This window comes from Kogia breviceps, chromosome 18, assembly GCF_026419965.1.
Source record: "Kogia breviceps isolate mKogBre1 chromosome 18, mKogBre1 haplotype 1, whole genome shotgun sequence".
NCBI lineage: Eukaryota > Metazoa > Chordata > Mammalia > Artiodactyla > Physeteridae > Kogia > Kogia breviceps.
The window spans coordinates 3223181-3245546 of NC_081327.1; the positions used below are offsets into that span (position 1 = coordinate 3223181).

Genomic DNA, 22366 nt, shown 5'->3' on the forward strand with positions numbered 1-22366 from the left:
AGCTTACAGACACAAGAAACACAAGCATCCAAAACCAGCATACCCCCAGCCACAGACATGATAACAAATACACACAATTATCACAGTTATGTACAGGCACGGAGACACACATAAATACAGGCACCGTAACAACATACGAATAATTTAAGCTCCCTGGAGAAGGAGGTGGGTGTGTACCTTGAGCGGGAAGTGTGGGATTAAGGGACTACACATCCCAAGAGCCACCGGGACTGCTATCCCCTTTGTGTCCATCCCGACGGTCTCCAGGCCTCAAGGGATTTGTAGTTGTTTTATTATTATTATTATTATTATTATTATTATTATTATTATTATTATTATTATTATTATTATCATTATCATTATCACAAGCCCAGGGACTTCAGAGTGGGTAGGGCTGCTCCGATATCCCTTGGGGAAAAAAGAATCTTGCTTTTGTTTGGATTTCAGTGCCGTTATGCTGAAAGGTTTGCGCTTTTTATGGGTCTTTGTTCCGATCTAAAAGTGCCTGCCTCTTTCCCAATGAGGATTTAAGTGCCGAGTGCTTAACATAAGGATTATTTCATGCTTTATGGTTCTATGTATGAGGCAATTCACCCTCCACATCTGTTCGATCTCCTCGCCCTGGACTACAAATCCCAGGATGGCTTGCGAGGATGTAGAGCCTGGACTACATTTCCCAGCGTGCTCCACGTCCCAGGGAGACAGTAGCAGGGAGGGACAGTGAAGGCTCTGGGCGAGCTGTCATTGTGAACCCCGTCTCTTCGGGATCCACATGTGATTCGGGGTCCCGATGTGGTCCAGGGGTTCCTCTCCTAGGCAGAGCTTTGGGGCTCTGCCTAGGACCAACTGTGCCTTTAGGGGCATGGCCCCGAGGACTACGTTTCCCAGCGTGCCCAGCGGCCGATTGCCGTGACCTTTGTACCGCAATCTTTACTTCCCAGCATGCCCTGGGAGGTCACCCAGGAATTGTCTTGGTCTAAGGGTTGCGGACTCAATTTCCCGTAGCGTCCTGACGTTTCCCACGACCTAGGGAATCCATTCATTCATTCATCCAAAATACTATTTCCGATCGCATTTTATTAGGCTCAGTTCTTGGCACTGGGAGCAAGTAGTGCACACGGAAGACAAAAATTCCTGTCCTCCCGGGGCTTATTTCTAGATGAAGCGAGCAGACTAACTCAACATAAATAAATTACATGGTATGAGGCAAGCGGGTAAGTGTATGGAAAAATTAGTTCTATACCTTTTAGGACTCCCGGGCTGTCAAGTCCATTTCCTACTAGGTCCCCAGGGGCCAGTTCTTCGTCCTTTTGATGCTGTGAACTACATTTCACAGCATGCCCTGGGGGGCACACCTGTAGTCTTTAGACTCCATTTCCCAGCACTCCCAGGAGAATCCTCTCAATCTTGTTTCCTTTCGACACCTCGGAGCTGCGAACTTCCCAGTGTGCCTCGGGGCCGATCGAGGCCGGAATGTTGCCAAGAGCAATTTCCGCTTACGGACTCCATTTCCCAGCGCTCCCCGCGGCCTTCCCTGAGGCAGTTGCCAATCGCCTCTCCAGGCTGAGGACTCCATTTCCCGGCGCGCCCGGGGACGGCGTGGTGACGTCACGCGCCGGGCGGGGGCCAGTGGATCCTTGGGCGGTGCGGAACGGTGCTGGGCGGGCGGCGGCAGCTCAGGGCTCGGAGCTCGGCGCTCGCTCGCTCGCTCGTTCGCGCACGGGCGGGCGGGCGGCGCGATGTCGGGCGAGGATGGCCCGGGGGCGGGCACCGGGGCGGCGGCGGCAGCGGCCCGCGAGCGGCGGCGGGAGCAGCTGCGGCAGTGGGGGGCGCGGGCGGGCGCCGAGCCGGGCCCCGGGGAGCGGCGCGCCCGCACCGTGCGCTTCGAGCGCGCCGCCGAGTTCCTGGCGGCCTGCGCGGGCGGCGATCTGGACGAAGCGCGCCTGATGCTGCGCGCGGCCGACCCCGGCCCGGGCGCCGAGCTCGACCCTGCTGCCCCGCCGCCCGCCCGCGCAGTGCTGGACTCCACCAACGCCGACGGCATCAGCGCTCTGCACCAGGTCAGCGCCCCCTCCCGGGCCCGTCCCGGGGACCTGAATCGCCCTGGGTCTGCGCCACCTCGAGCACCCTCCCTCCCCTGTCCGGAGTCACCGTTGCTAGTCCTGGTCTGCGCCCTCGCTGCTGCTTCGGTCCCCGCCATCCCGTGCTGGCCCTCTTTTCCGCCCACCCACCTCGAGCTCCCTTCTTCCGATCCTGAGACACTTGAACTGACCCTGGTCTTTGCCACCCTGCGCCGCCCTCTCCCTGGACCCGAGCCATTGCTGACGGCCTCAGTCCAGTCCCTCCTAGTCTTGTCACTTCGCGCTGCTCTTTCCCGACCTTGAGCTCTCTTTACTAGTCTCGCCTGTGCCACCTCCACCGGTTCCACCTCTACTTTGTCATCGAACGCTGGACCTCTTTCCTGAGTCTGTGACACTTACAGCTCTACCGGTGCCCACAGTTTCCCCCTTCCAGGCAGGTATCACTTTCCTGGTGCAGCATCCTTCTCTTTCTTGGGCCTGTGCTGCTTCCCCACTTGGTCTCTGGTTTGGGCCACCTCTTTGGCTGGGCCCAGGGCCTTCCATGCCACTTCGTTCATCCTTGGTCTGTGCCATCTGTTGTCTAAGGATGCTCTTTCCTGAGCCCCTTCCTTCAAGGCTCTGTGTACTTTTTCTGGCCGTGGCACGCAGCACGTGGGATCTCAGTTCCCTGACCAGGAATCAAACCCATGCCCCCTGCAGTGGAAGCGCGGAGTCCTAACCACTGGACCCCCAGGGAATTCCAGCTCTGTATTCTTGAAGGGGATGCTCCCCGGGTCTGGGTCACCTCATGCTGTCTCCCCGCTCCCCTTCACCCTCATGACCTCTTCATTCTCCTTCTGCGGGCTGTGCCACCTCTTGTCTCCCACTATAGGCCTTCTCTCAGGGATGTTTCTTCTTCTCCAGGCACCTCCTCCTCTCTGCCTCTCCTCTTGCCTTGGCCAGACCTGCATCATCACCCTTTTTTTCTGGGCACACTCAAAGCACCCACCTCTTCCTGGCTTCGGGACACCTCTCTGTCCTTTGGTCACCTTGCTTTCTCTGCCTGGGTCCCCTCCTGTGGATTTGTGCAGATTCTTTCTCCCGCAGCATGCGCCATTTCTCCCAGCCCCCCGTCATATCACCTTCCCAAGGGGTCTAGCACCCTGTTACTCCTCTCTGTCCACCCTGGGGGCCCCGTGCCCTTCCAAAACACTCTGATTGCTGTCTCCAGGGTTCCTCTGAACTAGGGCCCCCCAAGTGTCCCACAACCAGCGTTCTCTCTAGTTCTGCGAGCTTTGATCACTCCCCACCCCCCTCCGGTGGGACCACCAGGCACAAGCCCCAGAAGAGCTCTGTCCCCTCCCTCTGTCCCTGAGGCTGTCGGCCGCCTAGTCTGCTCGAATTGCTCCAGTCCCCAGCCCTCTCCTGTGCCGGAACCGCTAGGGTTTGGTTACTTTGGGGCCCAGAGAGGACCCTGGGAAGGCAACTTGGCAGGGGGCAGGGGAGTGGGGTGGAGGCGGGAAGAGGCCCACTTCTCAGGTTCCCAGGAAGAGGAGCAGCTCCGCAAAGCAGAATCGTCCTGAGTTCTGACCTCAGCTCCTCAACTTTGTGATCTCAAATTAGTGTCTTTTCTCTCTGTGCCTCAGGTTTTTTATCTGTTAATGGGGCCGGTAGGCAGCCCCTCCCTGGCAGGGCTCTGGCAAAGGAGGAAAAACACCCTTCAGGAAGCGGCCGTGGGCATCCAGTTGGGGAGTTGCAGCCCCTGGTCCAAGTGCTACCCCTCCCCCCTTTCCCTTTCCCTACTTCCAGGCCGGTGCCCTGCAGAGGCCCTAGTGCTCTCTGGGACATTTTCCTCCATCTAGAGGAGGGTCTCAGAGCTTGGCACGCCCAGAAAAGGGGCCTCAGCTTTCACTGTCCCCCTCCCCCTGCCATCGTACCTGCCCCTGGCTCCCCTCGACCTTCCCGAAGGGGTTCTTGGCCCTGCGTTGCAGGCCAAGCCCCATTCCCCGCCCTCTCCCTTGGCCCAGACCCTGCAGAAGACCACCCCGGCCCGGCCTGTTAGGTGGGATCCCTCTCCCACTAAGGTCGCACAGCCAGCAAGCAGGGGTGCTGGGGTTTGGGTCAGGTCTGGGTGTCTGGTGACCCACTCGTGCTGGTTTGCCCAGGACTGGCCTGGTTTTAGCACTGGGAGTCCCAGGCCCCAGGAAACCCCCGGACAGGCAAACCGGAACAGTTGCTCACGTTATCTGGGTGGGTCCTGCGGCTGTGGTTTCTGTGCTGCGTGGAGCAGGCCCCCAGGCGTCAGCTGCCTGCTCTGCTCGTGTCCCTAGGAGTTCTCGAGCCTCAGCCCCAACCTCAGGCTGGTTTGTCAACTGCTAGACGAGGCTGGTGTACTCTCCCGCCTCCCTGAAATTACCTTGTAATGAGTGGCCAGGGGTCTGGGGTCTGGAATAGGAAAGACTGTGAGCCAGGATTCTTTGTTCCCAACAGGGAGGGGTGGGGGAGTCTGGACCCCTGAGTCTGAGGGAGGAGGGGCTGGGGGCCTAGATTCTTGGATCCCTGGTGCCCAGGCCTCAGGCATCTTTCACATGGATGCCTGTGCCCGGCCAGGTCCTTGAAAGGGAAAGGCCCATCTCCCTCCTTGCCCCCCTCCCCCATCACCATGGCAACCAAGTGGAAATAAACGGAGCCCAGAGTTCATCCCGTTCCCAGGGCACGTGTGGCCCCCCTTTCACAGCCTGAGTTTCCATGACTTCATGCTCTTGGCCCTTGTAGCTTCCTCCCCCTTCTCCAGATGGACGGTTTGGGAGAGGTGAGGGAGCTGGAGGCTAATCTACCCTGGGGACCTGGGAGTCCAGGTCACTCCTATCCCTCAGCCCTTGCTCAGGCCCTAGAGCCGCCCGGTGTTCACACGCGCCCGGGGCTAAAGCCCTTCCCTGGCCCCCGCGTGGTGTGCCAGCTTGGGCGAGAGCTCTTGTCTCCTGGAGCTTTGATTCTTCCTCCATCCGACAGGACCCTGACAGCCGTAGGATCGGGGAAGATGCCCGTGGAAGCCCCTTGGTGCGGCGCCCTGTGCCTGGGAGGCCCTCGGGCCCCAGGTCCTGGGCACACGCTGACTCAGTCATGCCTCCCAGTGGAGGAGGACTGCCTGGGACCGTCCCTCTGTCCCAGGTTTCCAGGCACCTGGTGACTTTACCAGCCCTGCACAGCCTTGGGCCGCAGGGTCCGGCAGTCTCCCCTCCAGGTACCAGGCAGGGCCATGGTCAGTTCTTGTAGAGTATCTGTTGGATCTGAGGGAGGGGCTGGGGGCCTGGACCCCTGGGTCTGAGGGAGGAGGGGCCGGGGTCCCGGACTCCTGGGTCTGAGGGAGGAGGGGCTGGGGGCCCGGACCCCTGGGTCTGAGGGGGGAGGGGCCGGGGGCCTGGACCCCTGGGTCCGAGGGGGGAGGGGCCGGGCCTCCTCCCTTTGCTTCGTCACTGGAAGCCCCATCCTTCGGCGGTGAGTGTGGGGTGCATCTCATCTAACAAGCACCGTGCAGGATTCCTGCACCTGGGTGTGAAGCCCCCCTCTCCTCTCTGTCCAGGTCCTCCTCTCATGGTATCCAGTGAGCCCCAGATTCCTGGCTGACCTAACCACTGGGAAGCCACGGGATTTTAGACAGCTGGGTGGCTGGAGGGGCCTCCGGGGACAGGGTTGGTGCTTTCCAGGGCCATCTGGGTCTTCTCCTCGATTGTCAGGGCCGCTTGGCCCCGTATCTGCCCAGCGGTCCCTGCCAGGGGTCCTGCCTGCAAGGCACGCAGGCTCTGGCCCAGGTGAGGGTGACACCCTGTCCCGCCCCCCAGGCCTGCATCGACGAGAACCTGGAGGTGGTGCGTTTCCTGGTGGAGCAGGGAGCCACGGTGAACCAGGCGGACAACGAGGGCTGGACGCCCCTGCACGTGGCCGCCTCCTGTGGTTACCTGGACATCGCCAGGTGAGGCGGGGAGGGTGGGCGGGGCCTGATGAGGACGGGGCCCGGACCCGTCCGCTCTGACCTCGCCCTGCCCCCAGGTACCTACTGAGCCACGGGGCCAACATCGCCGCGGTGAACAGTGATGGGGACCTGCCCCTGGACCTGGCCGAGTCTGACGCCATGGAGGGGCTACTGAAGGTGGAGATTGCCCGCCGAGGTGGGCCTCGGGGGCTGCTGCGGGGCGGGCCCTCCGTTTCCGAGGACCGTGACTCTCTGGGCCTCAGTGTCCCTACATGGGAAGCGGGGTGTGAGTACCTACCCCCAGGGTTACCTAGAGTAATTGGAGGCAGCGCTTGGCACAGAATAAGGGCTCAAAGCACTGTTGGCCTGCAGTGTCACTTTATCCTCGAGTGACTGAGGAAATTGAGGTAGAGGCTTGTCCAGGGGTTCGTTATGTGATCGCAGGTGATCTCAGGAGCTTTGCTGGGGTGCGGGCAGGGGAACGCACAGGCTTCTGGGGGGCTGGTCTCTCCCGTGCTCAGGATCGCTGAGCCCCAGTGTCCTTCATATGGGGCCCAGGACCCCTCAGAACTCTGTGTCTGGCCATGCTCATCTTTCTAGGGGGAGTGTGTATTACTTCTAGCAGGTTCTCAGCTTCCCCCCCGCCCCGCTAAAATTAGCCGTCGGGAGCCAGTCGGTGTGCAGCGTGCGTGGGGCGGGCCGTCGCCTGGCTGAGCTGGGCCAGAGGACACGGAGCAGCTCAGGTGGGGGTGGCCAGCCGCTTCCCCGCTTCACCCGGGCTCCCGCCGGAGCCCTGGGTCACAGCCCAGCTGTGGAGGTGACTGCCTCACTGACAGTGAGGGTGGCGGCAGCAGTGCCTCGCGGGTGGTCAGGGCCCGGCGGTGGGAAGGTGTGAGCGCGGGGCCGGGGGGCCTGGCAGGTCTGCGCAGGAGGTGGAGGCAGGCCGGTGAAAAGTAGGTGCCGGGGCGTCCGAGGTGACTCCCAGACTGCGGGCTTGGCTCTGGGTGGGAGGGACAAGGGCCCGCCCTTGGGCAGCTGTGCATCGGTGGCCGTGAGAGCCACGCAGGGTATGGAGGTGCCGGTGGGCGAGCCGAGGTGGGTGGCTGAGGTCCAGGAGCCCTGCTTTGGTTCAGGTGGAGGGGAGTGGGAAGCAAAGGAAAGACAGAACCGGGGTTTTCTTCCTGCCCTTCTCCACCTTTTTATCTCGAAAAAGCAGTCCGATGAGTGCCCACACGACCTTCACTGAGGTTTACCCGGGCTTTTCCGCAGCTTTGTGCAGATACAGTTCACAGTGTGTACAGTTCACCCTTTGGAAGTGTACGATCTGGTGTTTGTTTGTTTGTTTGTTTTTAGTGTTTTCACACTAAATGTTGTGCCTCCCTCACCACATCGATTTGATTTTTAAAATTTTTATTATTTTTTAAAATTTAATTTTATTTATTTATTTTTGGCTGTGCGGGCTTCAGCAGTTGTAGCACGCGGGCTCGGTAGTTGTGGCTTGCGGACTGTAGAACGCAGGCTCAGTAGTTGTGGCGCACGGGCTTAGTTGCTCCGCGACATGTGAGGTCTTCCCGGACCAGGGCCCGAACCCGTGTCCCCTGCATTGGCAGGCGGATTCTTAACCACTGTGCCACCAGGGAAGCCCCCACATCGATTTTAGATGATTTTGATCACCCCAAGAGAAGCTCCACACCCCTGAGCTGTCATCCCCAGCCTTGCATCCCCCCATTGGCTTTGTGTCTCTAGATTTGCCTATTCTGGACGTTTTGTATAAGTGGAATCATAAAGTATGGGCTCAGGGGTTTTTAACCTTTCGGCTTGATGGCCCGTGCTCCCTCCCTCTCCCCTGGGAGTGGGCCTCCCTGGGTCCCTCCCTGCACCTGGTTCTCATGTCACGTCCAGCTCCCTCCCCTGGATCAGCCTTCGCCCTTCTCACCCTCCCTTGTTTCACACACAGGTCCCTCAGCTTGGACCTGGCTGTTTCTTCAGTTCTGCAGTTTTGGCAGGAACTTGTCAGCGAGTCCCTCCGGGAGACAGGCTCTGTCTCTCTGCCCCGTTGCTGGTGATGTTAACCTTGAACCTCGCTCAGGGGGCTTGCCCAGCTGACTCTACCGTGGAGGCACCTTCCTCCCTTTGTAGTTAAAAAGTAGTTTGGGATGGGGATGGACACACAATACACTAATGAGAACCTGCTGTATAAAAAATAAATTAAATTTAAAAATTAAGAAAAAAAAAGTAGTCTGCAGGGCAATGCTCGGAGGCCACCAGGGGGTGGCTGATCCCTCGGACATCCTGTGTGTTTCTGCAGCAAGTGCCCACAGCTCACATCACCGTCTCGCAGCAGCCCATGTTCCCCTTCTGCGGGGCGAAGGGTGGGGGATGTCGGCTCGTAGGGCCGACCAGGCACAAAGGCCTGTGGTCGTACTGGGAAGACCCTCTGCTGCAATGCTGGGGGTGGGAGGCACCTGCCGACACCACTGCAGCCGCCGCCTCCGGAATCGCGTGGCTGCTGCCCCACGGCTCCGCGACGCTTGTCTCCACGCGGAAGCCTCAGCGGGGTGTGGTCAGCAGAGTCTCTATATTTTACCACAGTTTTAAAAAGAAGACAATTTGGGCTTCCCCGGTGGCACAGTGGTTGAGAGCCCGCCTGCCGATGCGGGGGACGCGGGTTCGTGCCCCGGTCCGGGAGGATCCCACGTGCCGCAGAGCGGCTGGGCCCGTGAGCCGTGGCCTCTGAGCCTGCGCGTCCGGAGCCTGTGCTCCGCAACGGGAGAGGCCACGGCAGTGAGAGGCCCGCGTACCGCAAAAAAAAAAAAAAAAAAAAAAAAAAAAAAAAGGAGAAGACAACTTCTGGGCTTAGGAAAGCGAGGTCTCGGAGTTGTACGGACTTAGGGCACGGTTGGTTTGATCGAGGTGCACAAAGTCAAAAGCATCCCTCCGTCCCTGCCGAGCTCTGTGTTGACTTCTTTCCTAGACAGGTTTCTCTCCGCGAGGTATTGATTCTTATCATGGCTCCCAGCAGAGCAGGCCGGCGCCCCAGCGGAGCTAGAGCTAGACTCCGCCTAGTCCCATCCAGTCCTCTGCCTGACGCTCTCAGCGCCTCCCTGGTCACAGGCTTGCCCCTGAGCCCGTCACGGCGGCAAGGACGGCGGCCAGGCCTGGCGAAGTGGCCGCCCGTGGAGCCGCGCGGTGGGCTCAGGCACGTCGGAACCGCGCCGGCGGGAAGCAGGGGTCGGGAAAGGCGGAAGTCTTGCCGGAGGCGGGAGACTGGGTCGCCGCAGGTCCGAGCAACAGCCCAGGCCCCAGGGACACCATCCACGCACAGGACTCGCCGGCCGCTTGCTCAGAAGGGCCACGCTCGGACCCACAGGGACTTGGAACTGGGCAGGGAGGACACGTGAAGTGTGTCTGAAGCCTTTGAAGCGATCGCTTGGAATCCCAGCATCAGGACAGCGGACGTGGGGCAGTTACTCTCGGAGACGGGCCGGCAGGAGTGCGGGTGCTCCCAGCCCCGGTGGGAGCCGGCTGGACGGCATGGGTTACAGCTGGAGACCCACATTCCCAGCGTTCCGGCCGTTCCACTCCTAGGCCACCCGGCGGAGCACTCCAAACTCGAGGCTTCGGTGTTGAGAGGATGGGGCCGACACCAAAGGGCGAGGGATCCAAGCCAGTGGTCGGCAAACGTTTTAGGCAGTACTTTTTTTTTTTTTTTAGCCACACCACATGGCCTGCGGAACTTCCCCGACCAGGGATCGAACCCATGCCCCCTGCAGTGGAAGCTCAGAGTCTTAACCACTGGACCACTGGGGAAGTCCGTAGGCAGTAAATATTTTAGGCTTTGTGGGACATGCTGTCAGGTTGCGACCAGGGAGGATATGTAAATGAGTGGGTGTGGCTGTGTCCAGCCAGGGAGGATATGTAAATGAGTGGGTGTGGCTGTGTTCCAATAAAACTTTACTTACAAACACAGGCGGCTGTCCCGGAGAGGCAAGTCCGCAGTGACAGGAAGTGGCTTGGTGGTTGCCAGGGGCTGGGCAGGGACTGCTTAATGGGGTACGAGGTTTCCATTTGGAGTGATGAGAGAGCTGAGGTACGGATAGGGTCAGTGGTTGCACGTTGTGAATGTCCTAAAAGCCACTGAGTAGTATGCTTCAAAATAGTGAAATTGGTAAACTTTATGTTAGCCAAACAGGTGGCCTGCACGTGCAGGCCGTAGTTTGCCAGGCCCCGTTGATAAACATGGACAAATCTCGGCACAAAGAGCAAAATTGCAGAAGGACGCGTTTGAACACGCAGGATACTAACTGTGGTTGCTGAATAAAAGGTTGGCAAATTCTGCCCTTCCCTGCACGCAGCAAGCCTGCGTCTATAATAGGACTGAATGTGTAGGTGATTCCCTTTAAGGAGGTCGGGGAGGAGAGAGGGCGGGCGGGGGGGGGGTCCCTGAGTCCCCGGCACTCTCCTGGCCTCCACCCCAGCCTGGGCCTGCGAGATGGGCCCTAGCCAGCCACACATTCCTGGAATAGCTGCCTCTGGGAGTCCCTGCCAGCCAGGGGACCCTAAGGTAATCCATTGGAGTTTAGTCCGAGTGCCCAGGTGCCACCGGGTGGCGCCACTGCGCAGCTGGGACCCGGACAGATTGGTCCCGGCGGGGGTTGCGTTTCTGGGACCCTCCGGTAGCCCCCCGGGGCAGCATTTACAACCTTGCAGTGAGGGTGTAGCCAGGTTCACGTTCATGAGAGCAGACTTGTGATGGTGGTTACCTCTGGGGCCGCGGGGGCGGGGGGCAGCCTGTCATTGCCTCTGCCGCCTTGTACTGCTGTAAGCCAAGCGGCCGAACGCCGCATCTTCGCCGGTGCTGTCCAGTGGAAAGCCAGAGTCAGCCACAAGCATAATTGAGAATTTCCAAGTAGGCACGTGGAGAAACAAAAACAGGTGAAGTTAATTATAGTAATGTATTTTACTTAATCCAGTACGTCCAAGACTTTATCATTTCAATATGTAATCAATATGAAAAACTACGTGGGAGCTGCCGCACACTCTTTTTTCCTATGCTTCGAAATCTAGTGTATTTTACATTTACGAGGCGTCTCAGTGGGAAGTAGCCACAGTGCAGGGGCTCCGTAGCCGCACGTTGCTGACGGCTGTTGAGCAGGACAGCTTGACTCTGTGCAGCACTTGGGCAAATGAGAAATTTCACAATCGAAAAAATAACAGCAAGTAATACACTTCCCAGGAGAAAGAGTACACATGCCCTGGAAGAGACCGTTTTTGACCCCCGTCTCAATAGGTCATACCGTGCAAAGTACAGATTCTTAGTGACAGTCAAAAGGTAATATTCCGGCCTCAACAAGGCTGCCTGTTTTGATCCACAGTCAACTTATGTTTAAAGTCATAACTTGCCTTTTGCATCCATAAATGCAGTGCAGTTTTCCATGAGACCAATTGACTACCGTGAAATTGGCGAGTGAGGAAGCATACTTGCCTCTCACAGATTGTGCAGGTGACAGCAGGAAACAGCAGCTGCTGCGAAGGTGCCGTTGCCCCGAGGTACGGGCACTGTTTAGTGGCTTTTTGCCTGGTTTATCCTACTCGTGAGTGATAACGGTGACAAAACACACAAAGATGCTGGGCTAAGGACTGTATCTGTAGTGATAGGAAGTGTAAGATGTAAGATTCCTGCGCCCTCCATCCTCCCAGCCCCCAGCAGTGACTCAGAGACCCTTAGTGGAACCCAGGGCTTCACAGAGCGTGGTTGGGAAGTAACAGAGCTACCTCAGGTCCTCTGAGCCCCTGAGGAGCACCCGTAGCAGAGGGGCCAGGCCAGGTGCCACTCTGTGCTTCCTGGGTCTTAGGGTGGGAGTCCCACCTATCCCCGCTTCTCGTCCTCCCAGGTGTGGATGTGGAAGCAGCCAAACGGGCCGAGGAGGAGTTGCTGCTTCACGACACAAGGTGCTGGCTGAACGGGGGCGCCATGCCAGAGGCCCGGCACCCCCGCACGGGGGCCTCTGCCCTGCACGTGGCCGCCGCCAAGGGCTACATCGAAGTGATGAGGTGAGCTGGGCTGGTGTAGACCCTCCCTCTTCCCCTGCCCCTTGCGCTGAGCCCGCCTGTTCCTTCTCACTGTCTTGTACCTTGTGGATTTTGTCCATTCCCTCCCTTTTCTAATTTATGTACCTAAGGCCATGCATTTCCCTCTAAATACAGCCTTAGCTGCATCCATAAGTCTTGATGTGCAGGCTTCTCCCTGTCGTTCAGTTTAAAACGTTTTCCAACGTGTAGTCTTCCTTGACCCAGGGATCATTTAGAAGTGCGTTGTTAATTTCCAAATACATGGGATTTTCTAGTCGTCGTTGAATTACACGCACGCCTAATTTTATTGTGCTTCGCCAATAGTGTTTTTGTTTTTGTTTTTACAAATTGAAGATTTGTGGCAACCCTACGTTGTCAGATGAAGGTGAACGTTTTTTAGCAATGAAGTGTTTTTTGTTCATTTGTTTGTTTTTTGCGGTACGCGGGCCTCTCACTGTCTGTGGCCTCTCCCGTTGCGGAGCACAGGCTCCGGACGCGCAGGCTCAGCGGCCACGGCTCACGGGCCCAGCCGCTCCGCGGCACGTGGGATCCTCCCGGACCGGGGCACGAACCTGCGTCCCCTGCATCGGCAGGCGGACTCTCAACCACTGCGCCACCGGGGAAGCCCGGGTGCATCTGTATTTTAAATTGTTGCAGTGTGTACTCTCTGCTTCTCAGCCTCACCTTGGTCTTGTCCATTTCTGAATGCCTCTCCCCTTCCTGTCAGTAGTTGCTTCTACTTCTTATCATCAAACTCCCCTGTTCTCTCTTTATTTTTCCCCTCTCTCTCATGCGATGTTATACTTTATATTTAGGATATCAGTGGAGTCCAGATGAATCTCTCCATCTCTGCTCTCCTCTGTGTTAATGCACTTTTAGAAAGGTCTTCCTGGGGAATTCCCTGGTGGCCTAGTGGTTAGGGTGTCAGGCTTTCATTGCCTTGGCCCAGGTTCAGTACCTGGTCGGGAAACCGAGATTCCAAAAGCTGCATGGTGCGGCTGGGGAAAAAAACAAAGGAAGCTTTTCAGTGAGGAAATTAAGATGATGCCTAACAGCTCCACGCTCATGTCCTGGCTGCTTCCCCTAATTCAGGGGTAGAGTACCTCGTCCTCCATAGTTCCAGCGAAAGTCCTGGGTCTGATACTCACCTGCACATCCCAGGGCTGGTCCCTGTGGCAAGGAAGGTAGGACACTGTGAATGGTCAGACCCGGTGATGTGCCCAGCCCTGGAAGCTGTGCCCTCTTCTACCCATGAGTCTCCAGTGGCTGCTTAAGCTCCTGCCATTGAATCTGTGTCCCAGCCAGCAGGAAAAAGCCGGGGGGCAAAAGGAGCAAATGTCCATTTCTTTTAAAAGAACCGTCCAGAAGCGGTGTACATACTGAATACTGACATCCCATTTGCCAGACCCTTCTCAGCTGGTCACTCCTAGCTGTGAGGGAGACTGGGAGATTCTACTTCAGCAGGCGACCCACTGAAAACTGGGTGCCTTTTTTTTTTAGAAGGGTCTTCCCAGGGCAGGGGGCCTCATCTTCATTCAGGGCTCTACAGTGGCTCCCCACCTATCTATCTATCTATCTATCTATCTATCTATTTATTTATCTATCTATCTATCTATCTATCTGCACCGGGTCTTAGTTGCAGCACACGGGATCTAGTTCCCCGACCAGGGATCGAACCCGGGCCCCCTGCATTGGGAGCGCGGAGTCTTAACCACTGACCACTGGGGAAGTCCCCGGGTGCCGTTATTGAAGGTGGAAGGAGAGTGGATATTCACGGGCAGCCTCATTCTCTGCCACAGAACTGGAACGGTTCGGCCTTAGCGATACTCACTGACTATAGTTTCATTTCCGCCCCTTAGTGAGGGTTTACAGCCAGATCTATGGACTTCGCTTTGGAAGAAGGTAGCTGACATTCTCCTCGTTAAAGATGAGCGACAGAGCAAAGGTTTACGTTTGTCTGACGCTCTTCACGCAAAGCTTACTGAGCGCCGCGCCTGCTGTGCGCCAGGCCACCTGTTAGGTACCGGGGACATGGCAGCAAACGAGACAGATCTGGGCCCACGTGCGGTCCGCAGCCTTGTCGAGCAGACAGACAGACGAGAGGCTGAGGAAGCCGGTCACACCCCACGGCCCTGAGTGCTCAGAGAGGGGTCCTCAGCCTCCACTCTGGGGGCCTGTCCTGTGCGTGGGGGTGGGACGCCGAGCACCGTCCCTGACCTCCCCCCGCCAGGGGCCAGGAGCCACACCCCACCGCAGTCACGGCAACCAGGCACGTCTCCGGGCGTTGCCCAGTGTCCCTCGGGGGTCAGCGCCGTCCCCAGTTGAGAACCACCGGTCTAGAGGGATATAAACAGGGCGGTGGCGGAGAGCAAGCGTGGGGAGGAGCTTGTGACTGCGGAGAGGGCGGTCACGCCCTGGCCGCGTGAAAGGCACTGATGCCTCGAGAACATTCACTGGGCAGAGAGAACAGCGGAGCCCAAGGTGGGCGCGTGCTTGGGGGAGGAGCGGGGTGCCCGCGCGGCTGGAGCAGGTTGAGCTGGGGGGCCCCACGGAGGAGCTTTTGTTTAAAACGGCTCTTTACAAGGTACCTCATCTCTCCGCCTTTCCACCGTGCTTTAGCTCTTTCTCACTGGCGCAGAACCCACATGCAGTTCTCTAAAAGCAGGCGTGTCTCCCCTAAGCTGAGTGTGCAGAATTGCCCTGGACCAGACCGTGTGGTCTGAGGTGGTGATTATCGCCCAGGAAAGAATCGTCTAAGCCAGGGGTTCTGTCTCGGCACTGGTGGCCTTTGGACCAGATCGTTCCTGGCTGTGGGCCCGTCCTCTGTGCTGTGGGCTGTTCAGCAGCATCCCTGGTGCCCACCCGCTGATGCTTCGGGCACCTGCCCCTACGCAGTGGCGTCCAGCAACATCTCCGGACACGGCCAGACGTCCCCAGGCGGCAGTGGGGTCCTGGTTGAGAACCGCTGCTCTGAGCCAGAGGGTTCCTGGAACAGTGCTGCCCCCAGGCCGCCCCTTCTGGGGTCTTATCCTTTCTCTGGCCTTGGGTGCTGGGGAACCCCTGCCCTCACCTCCCCTGGAGCTGTCTCACAACCAGGGGTGACGCTCAAAAGAGTTGAGCACGGCAGGTGCAAGAAGCAGGGTTCCAGAGGCCACCTGCTAGGCCAGGGGAGGAGTCAAAGCGGTGGGGAGGGGGTGCCTTGGGGCCATGGAGCTTTACCCCCTGGCCCGGGACTGTTCTCGGTACCGTCACAGCTGGTACTGCCCCCACAGCACAGCTGGCCGACCTTAGCTCTTGGCCCCGAGCCCCAGTCCTGGTCCTTGACCTGAGCCTCCCCGGCCCCCAGGCTGCTCCTTCAGGCCGGCTACGACCCGGAGCTGCGGGACGGGGACGGCTGGACGCCCCTGCATGCCGCAGCCCACTGGGGCGTGGAGGATGCCTGCCGCCTGCTGGCGGAGCACGGCGGGGGCATGGACTCGCTGACGCACGCGGTGAGGGCCGGGTCCGGGGCGGGGGACCGGTGCGGGGTGGAAGGGCCCCTCCACCGCCTCCTCACCTGCCTTTTCCCCTCCCCACCCAGGGGCAGCGTCCCTGTGATCTAGCAGACGAGGAGGTGCTGAGTCTGCTGGAGGAGCTGGCCCGGAAGCAGGAGGACGTGAGTGTCTGTCTGCAGCCAGGAGGGAGGGCCTCCACGTCCCCTGGGACCTGCTCTTCCCTGGCCAGTAACTGGGTGCCAGTGGGGCGCCAGGACAAGGGGCACAGCTGAGCACTAGGGGGAGGCGGGGCCTGGGGCCCCGGGGGACCTTGGGATGCAGATGGGAGTCATCTACCCAGGCTTGGGCTGGGCCTTGTCACCCCTGGGTCGCCCCCGCCACCAGCACTGGGCCAGGCCTTGTCGCTGGAAAAACGCAGAGTGAGGGGGTGAACGGTGTGGACTCGGGGTCTGAATCCCAGCTCTGCCATGGATTTGCTGTGTGAGCTCAGGCCAGTCACTTCACCCCTCTGGGCCTCAGTTACCTCATCTGTAAAATGGGGATAGTACGGCGCACTTCATGAGTTACACGTGCTGTTACGTGGAGTGTGTATGATGCTATGAGTGGTATGTACGTTACTAAGCAAAAGCGTTCAGAACCCTGCCTCGCACACAGTAAGCGCTCTCAGGTAGCAAGAAACATCTCCTGAGGCCTTCTGGGGGCCAGGCTCTCCACCTGGAGCTTCTGGCGAGTGGCGGGTAGGCAGGGCCCGATCCCCGCGTTTAAAGCTTGGCTGTGGCAACACGGAGGGAGACGGTCCTGCTTCCGGCTTGGCGGACTTGGGCAGCTTCCTGGGGACCAGGGCTCGCACACTGTTGAGGGAACAGTACGTGCAAAGGCTCGGAGGTGGGGAGTCGTACGGTACCTGGGATTTGGAGAGGGGCAGGCCCTGAGGGGCCCGGAACGCCAGGGAGGAGCAGTGTGGCGGTGAGGGGGCTCTGGGGGGGGCGTTTAGTGGGTGAAGCAGGGTCTCTGAGAGGTGGGGGCACAGACGAGGCCTGGGGGTGCCTGGGAAGGGAGACCTGCAGCACAAGGGTTTTGCTAGGAGGGGAGGGGGAACTGCTGTGCCGGCTCCGAGGTGTGAAGACACAGGAGTCCGGGAACTGCGCCCTGAGATGCCATCTGGGGGCTGGGCCTGACGGCGAGCCTTAAGGGAGGAGGCCGGGCCTGGCAGCCCGTGTGCAGGTGTGCTGAGGGGTCGGGGAGACGTCTGGGCAGGTCGCCCCTGGGAGGTAGGGGCCAGGAAGCCTGGGGGCCCCTGAGTACTGGATGACTCACCTGAGACCCCGGGCGCCACGTCTAGGAAAACTCGGCGCGTGCACAAATCATTCCCCCGTTGCCCCCGTGCCACCTCCACCCCGGCACAGTTGTGTGTGGGACCCAGGAGGGCCTGCGCGTTCTGCCCCTCCCCAGTGGCCCCCTTCCCCCTTTCAGCTTCGGAATCAAAAGGAAGAAGCCTCCCAGAGCAGGGGCCAGGAGCCCCAGGGCCCCTCTAGCAGCAAACACCGAAGGTAGGGGAGAGGCTCCTGGAGGGTAGGTGGGCTGGAGGCTCCCCAGGGCTTGGACCCCAATGCCCTCCCCTTCCCATCAGGAGCTCTGTATGTCGTCTGAGCAGCCGTGAGAAGATCTCCCTGCAGGACCTGTCCAAGGAGCGCCGGCCCGGTGGGGCAGGGGGGCCCCCAATCCGGGACGAGGATGAGGGAGAAGAAGGCCCCTCAGGTGAGGGGCTGGGGGGCTGGGGTCCTGAATCTGGAGAGGAGGGGTCTGAGGGAGGAAGGGCTGGTGTTCAGGGGCAGGTGGCTGATTCTGGCGACCTCTCCCGCTTCCTACACTGCAGAGCCACCCCCTGCAGAATCCAGAACCCTCAACGGTGTCTCCTCCCCGCCACCCTCTAGCCCTAGGAGCCCCATGGTGAGTCTGGGTTCCCGGAGGCCATGCTGGCCTGGGAGGTTGGGGTGGGGGTGCGTAGCCATAAAGCCGGTGAACCTCTTGTCAGGGCACGCGGGGTGAGGACTAGACTTCCCAGAATCCTCTGGGACAACTGACTGCCTTTTCCTGACTGTGCCTGTCCTCCCCACCCCCCCCCAGTTGTAGTTTGTGGTGGTCCTTTTGGGGGTAACACTTGAAGTTCTTGAGAAGTAGGACCCTCTCCCTGTAACTGAGACCCTTTCCTTCTCCAGACCCCCGACGAGGCCCCCTTCTCCACGCGCTTTGGCCTCCAGAAGACAGGGAGCTCTGGGGCCCTAGGTCCTGCGGAGAGGCGGGGCGCCGAGGGTGCCTCGGGGGCGGGGCTGCAGCGCTCCGCCTCCTCGTCCTGGCTGGAAGGGACCTCCACTCAGGTGAGCAGGCTGAGGGGCAGGGGACCAGACCCTGCCTCGTCAAGGAGAATAGCCCCCGCCTCTCCTCTGCCCGCAGGCCCGGGAGCCCCGTCTTGCCGGAATTACCCCCACCCGCTCCTGGAAGGTGCCGGAGTCCTCTGCCCCGTGAGTCTGACGGCCCGGGTCCCGCCGGGAGTGGGGCAGGTCTGGGCCCCTGTCTTGTCAGCCTTTGCTCTCTGGGCTCTGGTCCCTGCCTCCCACTCTTGGCCTCAGTTTCCCTTTTGGTGCATCAAGTAAAAGCTCACAGTAAAACTCCAAGGGCACCGTGATCCGGCCTCTGGCGGCGCCCCCACCCCTCCGCCCTCCTTTCTGACGCGGGCTCGCTCCTGCCCGGACCTCACGCCCACAGGGCTTCCTTCCTCCCTCTCTCAGGTGTGTGTGGATGGCAGCTTCGCAGGGAGGCGCAGCGGCCCCACCGCACTCGCTGCCCCAGCATCCGGACACGCACACCCCCCGTCTCCCGTCCTCGCTCTGTCTTTCTTTCTCCAGAGTACTTTATTCTCCGGACGTATCATGTGGTGTCCTGATCTTTCTCTGGTTATCCTTTCTTTGGCTGCATCTTTTCTGCTCACATTTGACTCATGGGGCAGAGATCATTTGTTTCTTTTTCTTTTGCTCCTTGTATGTCCGGTGCCCGCCACGTAACGCGAGCTTGAGTAACGTTTGCTGATTGAATGAATCCACACAGGTCTGAGATCTCCAGGCCTCCTCCTCCCATGGAAAACGCCACTCCTCCCTCCAGGATTCCGGAGCCTGAATCCCCAGTGAAGCCAAATGTCCCCGTAGCTTCTGCAGTGCCCCCAGCGGACTCCCGGGACCGCCGGAGGTGAGGTGAAGAGGCCTGGGGGCCGGAAGCAGCTGTCTCCCCAGCTGGGAGACAACTGCATTACCCAGGAGTCCCCGGTTTGGCGTTGAGGTCCTCGGGCCGAACTTGACCCCCCCCCTGAGGGTGTCAACCATGGGATGGGACAGGGTCCAAAGGAACTCTCTCTGAGGTCGGGGCCCTTCACTCAGGTCCTACCAGATGCCTGTGCGGGATGAGGAGTCTGAATCTCAGCGGAAAGCTCGCTCTCGCCTCATGCGCCAGTCTCGGAGGTCCACACAGGTGTGGGCTGGGGGCCTGGACCCCCGGGTCTGAGGGGGGAGGGGCCGGGGGCCGGGACTCCTGGGTCTGAGGGAGGAGGGGCCGGGGGCCGGGACTCCTGGGTCTGAGGGAGGAGGGGCCGGGGGTCTGGACCCCTGGGTCTGAGGGAGGAGGGGTTGGGGGCGGGGACTCGTGGGTCTGAGGGAGGAGGGGTTGGGGGCGGGGACTCCTGGCTCTGAGGGGGGAGGGGCCGGGGGCGTGGACTCCTGGGTCTGAGGGGGGAGGGGCCGGGGGCGTGGACTCCTGGGTCTGAGGGAGGAGGGGCCGGGGGTCTGGACCCCTGGGTCTGAGGGGGGAGGGGCCGGGGGCGGGGACTCCTGGGTCTGAGGGAGGAGGGGTTGGGGGCCTGGACCCCTAAGTCTGAGGGAGGAGGGCCTGGGAGCCTAGACTCTGTCCTGAAGCGGCTGGGCCCTGAGTCCTGAACCCCCTGATTGCCCCTTCTCCGTGTCAGGGTGTGACTCTGACAGACCTTAAAGAAGCAGAGAAGGCTGCAGGAAAGGCCCCAGAGCCAGAGAAGTCGTGCCTGCAAAGCCTGGTGAGAGGGTTCAGGTGCCCGGGCAGGGGGTGGTATAAGATGCCCTCGTCCTCTGACCCCCGTGCGCCTCTCCCGCAGGACCCTTCCCGGCGACCCCGAGTCCCTGGGGTCGAGAACTCTGAAGGCCCTGCCCAGAGAGGTGAGGTCTGGTCTCTGGGAGGTGGTCGTCCTGGGCCCACCGGCTCTCTCCTGCTAGTCTTACTGTTTTCGGGGGGTTGGGCCCAGAGACCCTGACCCTGCAGAGGGGACCCCTCCACAGATCACTGGGCTGACTCCTGCCCCTCCCCCAGCAGAGGCGCCCGACGGCCAAGGGCAAGGACCCCAGGCCTCCAGGGAGCACCGCAGAGTCAGCAAGGAGCGGCGGGGACCTGCGGAGGTGCGGGGTGGGGCCCAGGCGGGGCGCGCTGGGGCTGTGGGCCGGCCTTGGAGGTGGGCTGGGGGTGGAGCCAAGCTGAACCCCACGTCCGCCCACAGGGGGAGGAGGCGGAGCCGGCGCGTGCAGACCGCAGCCCAGGATCCAGGTACAGGGTGGCCAGGAAGGGTTTGGGCTGCCTGTGGGGCCGTGGGCGTGCCCCATGACGCCCTCCTTGCCCTCACCCCAGCACTCCCGAGGGCGGCCCCTCTTCCCGCAGGCAGCGGGACCTCAACCCGGAACCAGAGCCAGAATCAGAAGAGCCTGATGGAGGCTTCAGGAAGGTTAGCGATCCCACCCCACTATCGTGCCATTAACCCCCACTTGCTGGCTTTTATACACCTGCCCTCCTGCCCCCTACTTAGTGGATCTGCCTGACCGATCCGGGCGTCCTGCTCGTTTCCGGCCCCACCTGAGCCACAAGTCACCCCCCGTCCCGGCAAACGTGCGGCATCTCAGCCGGCGAGCCTGACCCCCGTGTCCCTCCCGCTGGGGCTCCCAGCTGTATGCAGAGCTGCGCGGTGAGAACGAACGACTTCGCGAGGCCCTGACCGAGACCACACTGCAGCTGGCGCAGCTCAAGGTGGAGCTGGAGCGCGCCACGCAGGTGAGGACGCCGCGGCCCGGGAGCGGTGGGAATTGGCCGGCGTGCCGGTGCTGGCTCCGGATCCCTGGGAGGAGGGGCCGGAGCGCCGAGGGGAGGGGCCTGAGTGGGGGGGTACTAGGACCCTTGGGAGGAGGAGCGTGGGCAATGAGGGGCGGATGAGGGGCAGAGCTAAGGTCTCGGAGGCGGAGCCTGGCCCAAGAGGGGCTGGGCTTGTGGTCCTGAGCAGCGGGTGGGGAGGCCCGGGCCAGCCAGGAGTCCGCCCTTCCCCCTCTCCCTGCTGGTCTCCCCCTTCTGGCCATTGCGGTTTGGACGCTTCTCTGATCCCTGCTCTTCTTGTGTCCTCACCAGAGGCAGGAGCGATTTGCAGAGAGGCCTGCCCTTCTGGAGCTGGAGAGATTCGTGAGTAAGGGTGGCTGGAGTGGGGCCAGCCGTGTCCCCAGCCTTACAAGCTCAGGCGGGTCTGGATGAAGAGGGCCACACTGAGCTGCTGACTTGCCCTCTGCCCGCCCCCCGCCTCTCTCAGCCATACTTGACCTCCGGCCCTCACCGACCCCCAGTCCCTCGTCCTCACCTTCCCCCCGTCTCTTCCAGGGGCGCAGGGCACTGGAGCGGAAGGCAGCGGAGCTGGAGGAGGAGCTTAAGGTGCGCGTCACCGGGGAGCTGAGGGCAGAGGGCGAGGGGGGGCAGGGGGTGCGGCCTGCCCAGGGCCACGTGGCTGACCGGCCCACCTCGCAGGCCCTGTCCGACTTCCGGGCCGACAACCAGCGACTCCAGGATGAGAACGCAGCCCTGATTCGCGTCATCAGCAAGCTCGCCAAGTGACTCTGGACGAGGCCCTTCCCCCGCACCCGTATTTATACAGCTGCTTCCGCCACATGCACCCCTTCCTTTGCGTGGACGCGAGTGACAGGGCTCCCGGGGAGTCTCTGAGAAGCCATAACCTCCCTTCGGGACCTCCAGACTGGGAGGGGAGTACAGAGTCCCCAGGAGCCAAGGGGGGCCATCCGAGGCCAGGATGGAGGCGGAGGCCGAGCCAGGTAGGGGGACGTCGCTGAGGGGGGACTGGGGCTGGAGGCGGGACCAGGAAGGAGCCGAGGACCAAGAAGCGCCAGGGCCAGAGTGGCCGCCGAGAGGTCCCCCTCACGTGTGATGCCACCCTCACCACCCCTCCCGCTCCTGAACAGGGACCCGAGAATGTGCCAATAATCCCTCCGGCCTCGGCCTGGTGGGCCTGTATATAGGGTCCGTGTGCAATAGGGAGGGATGTCTTCTATTTTTTGCTGCCCCCTCATGGCCCACTGTCTGGGGCAGGGGGAGAAGGTATTTTCGAGATAAAGCACAGGCACCACAAATAAAAGTCGTGAAGTTGCCGCTCAGCGGCTGCGTCCTTGGCGGGAGGTGGGGCACTGCTTCCCGCTTCCGTGCCGGGGCTGTGCCTGCCCGTCACGGGGTGGGACGGGGCTTCAGGAACAGCGGCCACTTGGAGCAGAGGTCGCAATCCAGGGCCCACGTGGTCACAAGTCGGCTTGGTACAGAGCAGGAAGGGTCAGCCGGGCAAGGGGTAGGGGCTGTGAATATTGGGGAGCTTGGGTCTTGCCATCACTGCTTTTGAAACAAATTTGAGTCAGTTGCCAACATTGAAAACTTGGGGT

General features: G+C 60.7%; 1 protein-coding gene across 6 annotated transcripts; it reads left to right on the forward strand.

Moving 5' to 3' along the window:
• The first annotated feature begins 1616 nt into the window (after positions 1-1616).
• Positions 1617-22085, forward strand: PPP1R12C (protein phosphatase 1 regulatory subunit 12C). 6 transcript variants are annotated; one of them, XM_067018810.1, is made up of 23 exons: positions 1617-1681; positions 1983-2060; positions 5903-6033; positions 6111-6229; positions 11928-12087; positions 15452-15596; positions 15686-15760; positions 17073-17149; positions 17230-17357; positions 17476-17549; positions 17819-17977; positions 18054-18121; positions 18705-18842; positions 19031-19121; positions 19612-19695; positions 19774-19834; positions 19986-20071; positions 20170-20216; positions 20298-20391; positions 20610-20714; positions 21063-21113; positions 21306-21356; positions 21450-22085. In XM_067018810.1, the coding sequence occupies exons 4-23, from the start codon at positions 6193-6195 to the stop codon at positions 21534-21536; spliced, it is 1818 nt and encodes a 605-aa protein (XP_066874911.1). In that variant the 5' UTR covers positions 1617-1681; positions 1983-2060; positions 5903-6033; positions 6111-6192; the 3' UTR covers positions 21537-22085. The 6 variants fall into 6 exon arrangements, with proteins under 6 accessions (XP_066874911.1, XP_066874912.1, XP_066874907.1 ...); XM_067018811.1 differs by having other exon boundaries at positions 1638-1681; positions 19989-20071; XM_067018806.1 differs by having other exon boundaries at positions 1659-2060.
• The last annotated feature ends 281 nt before the right edge of the window (positions 22086-22366 follow it).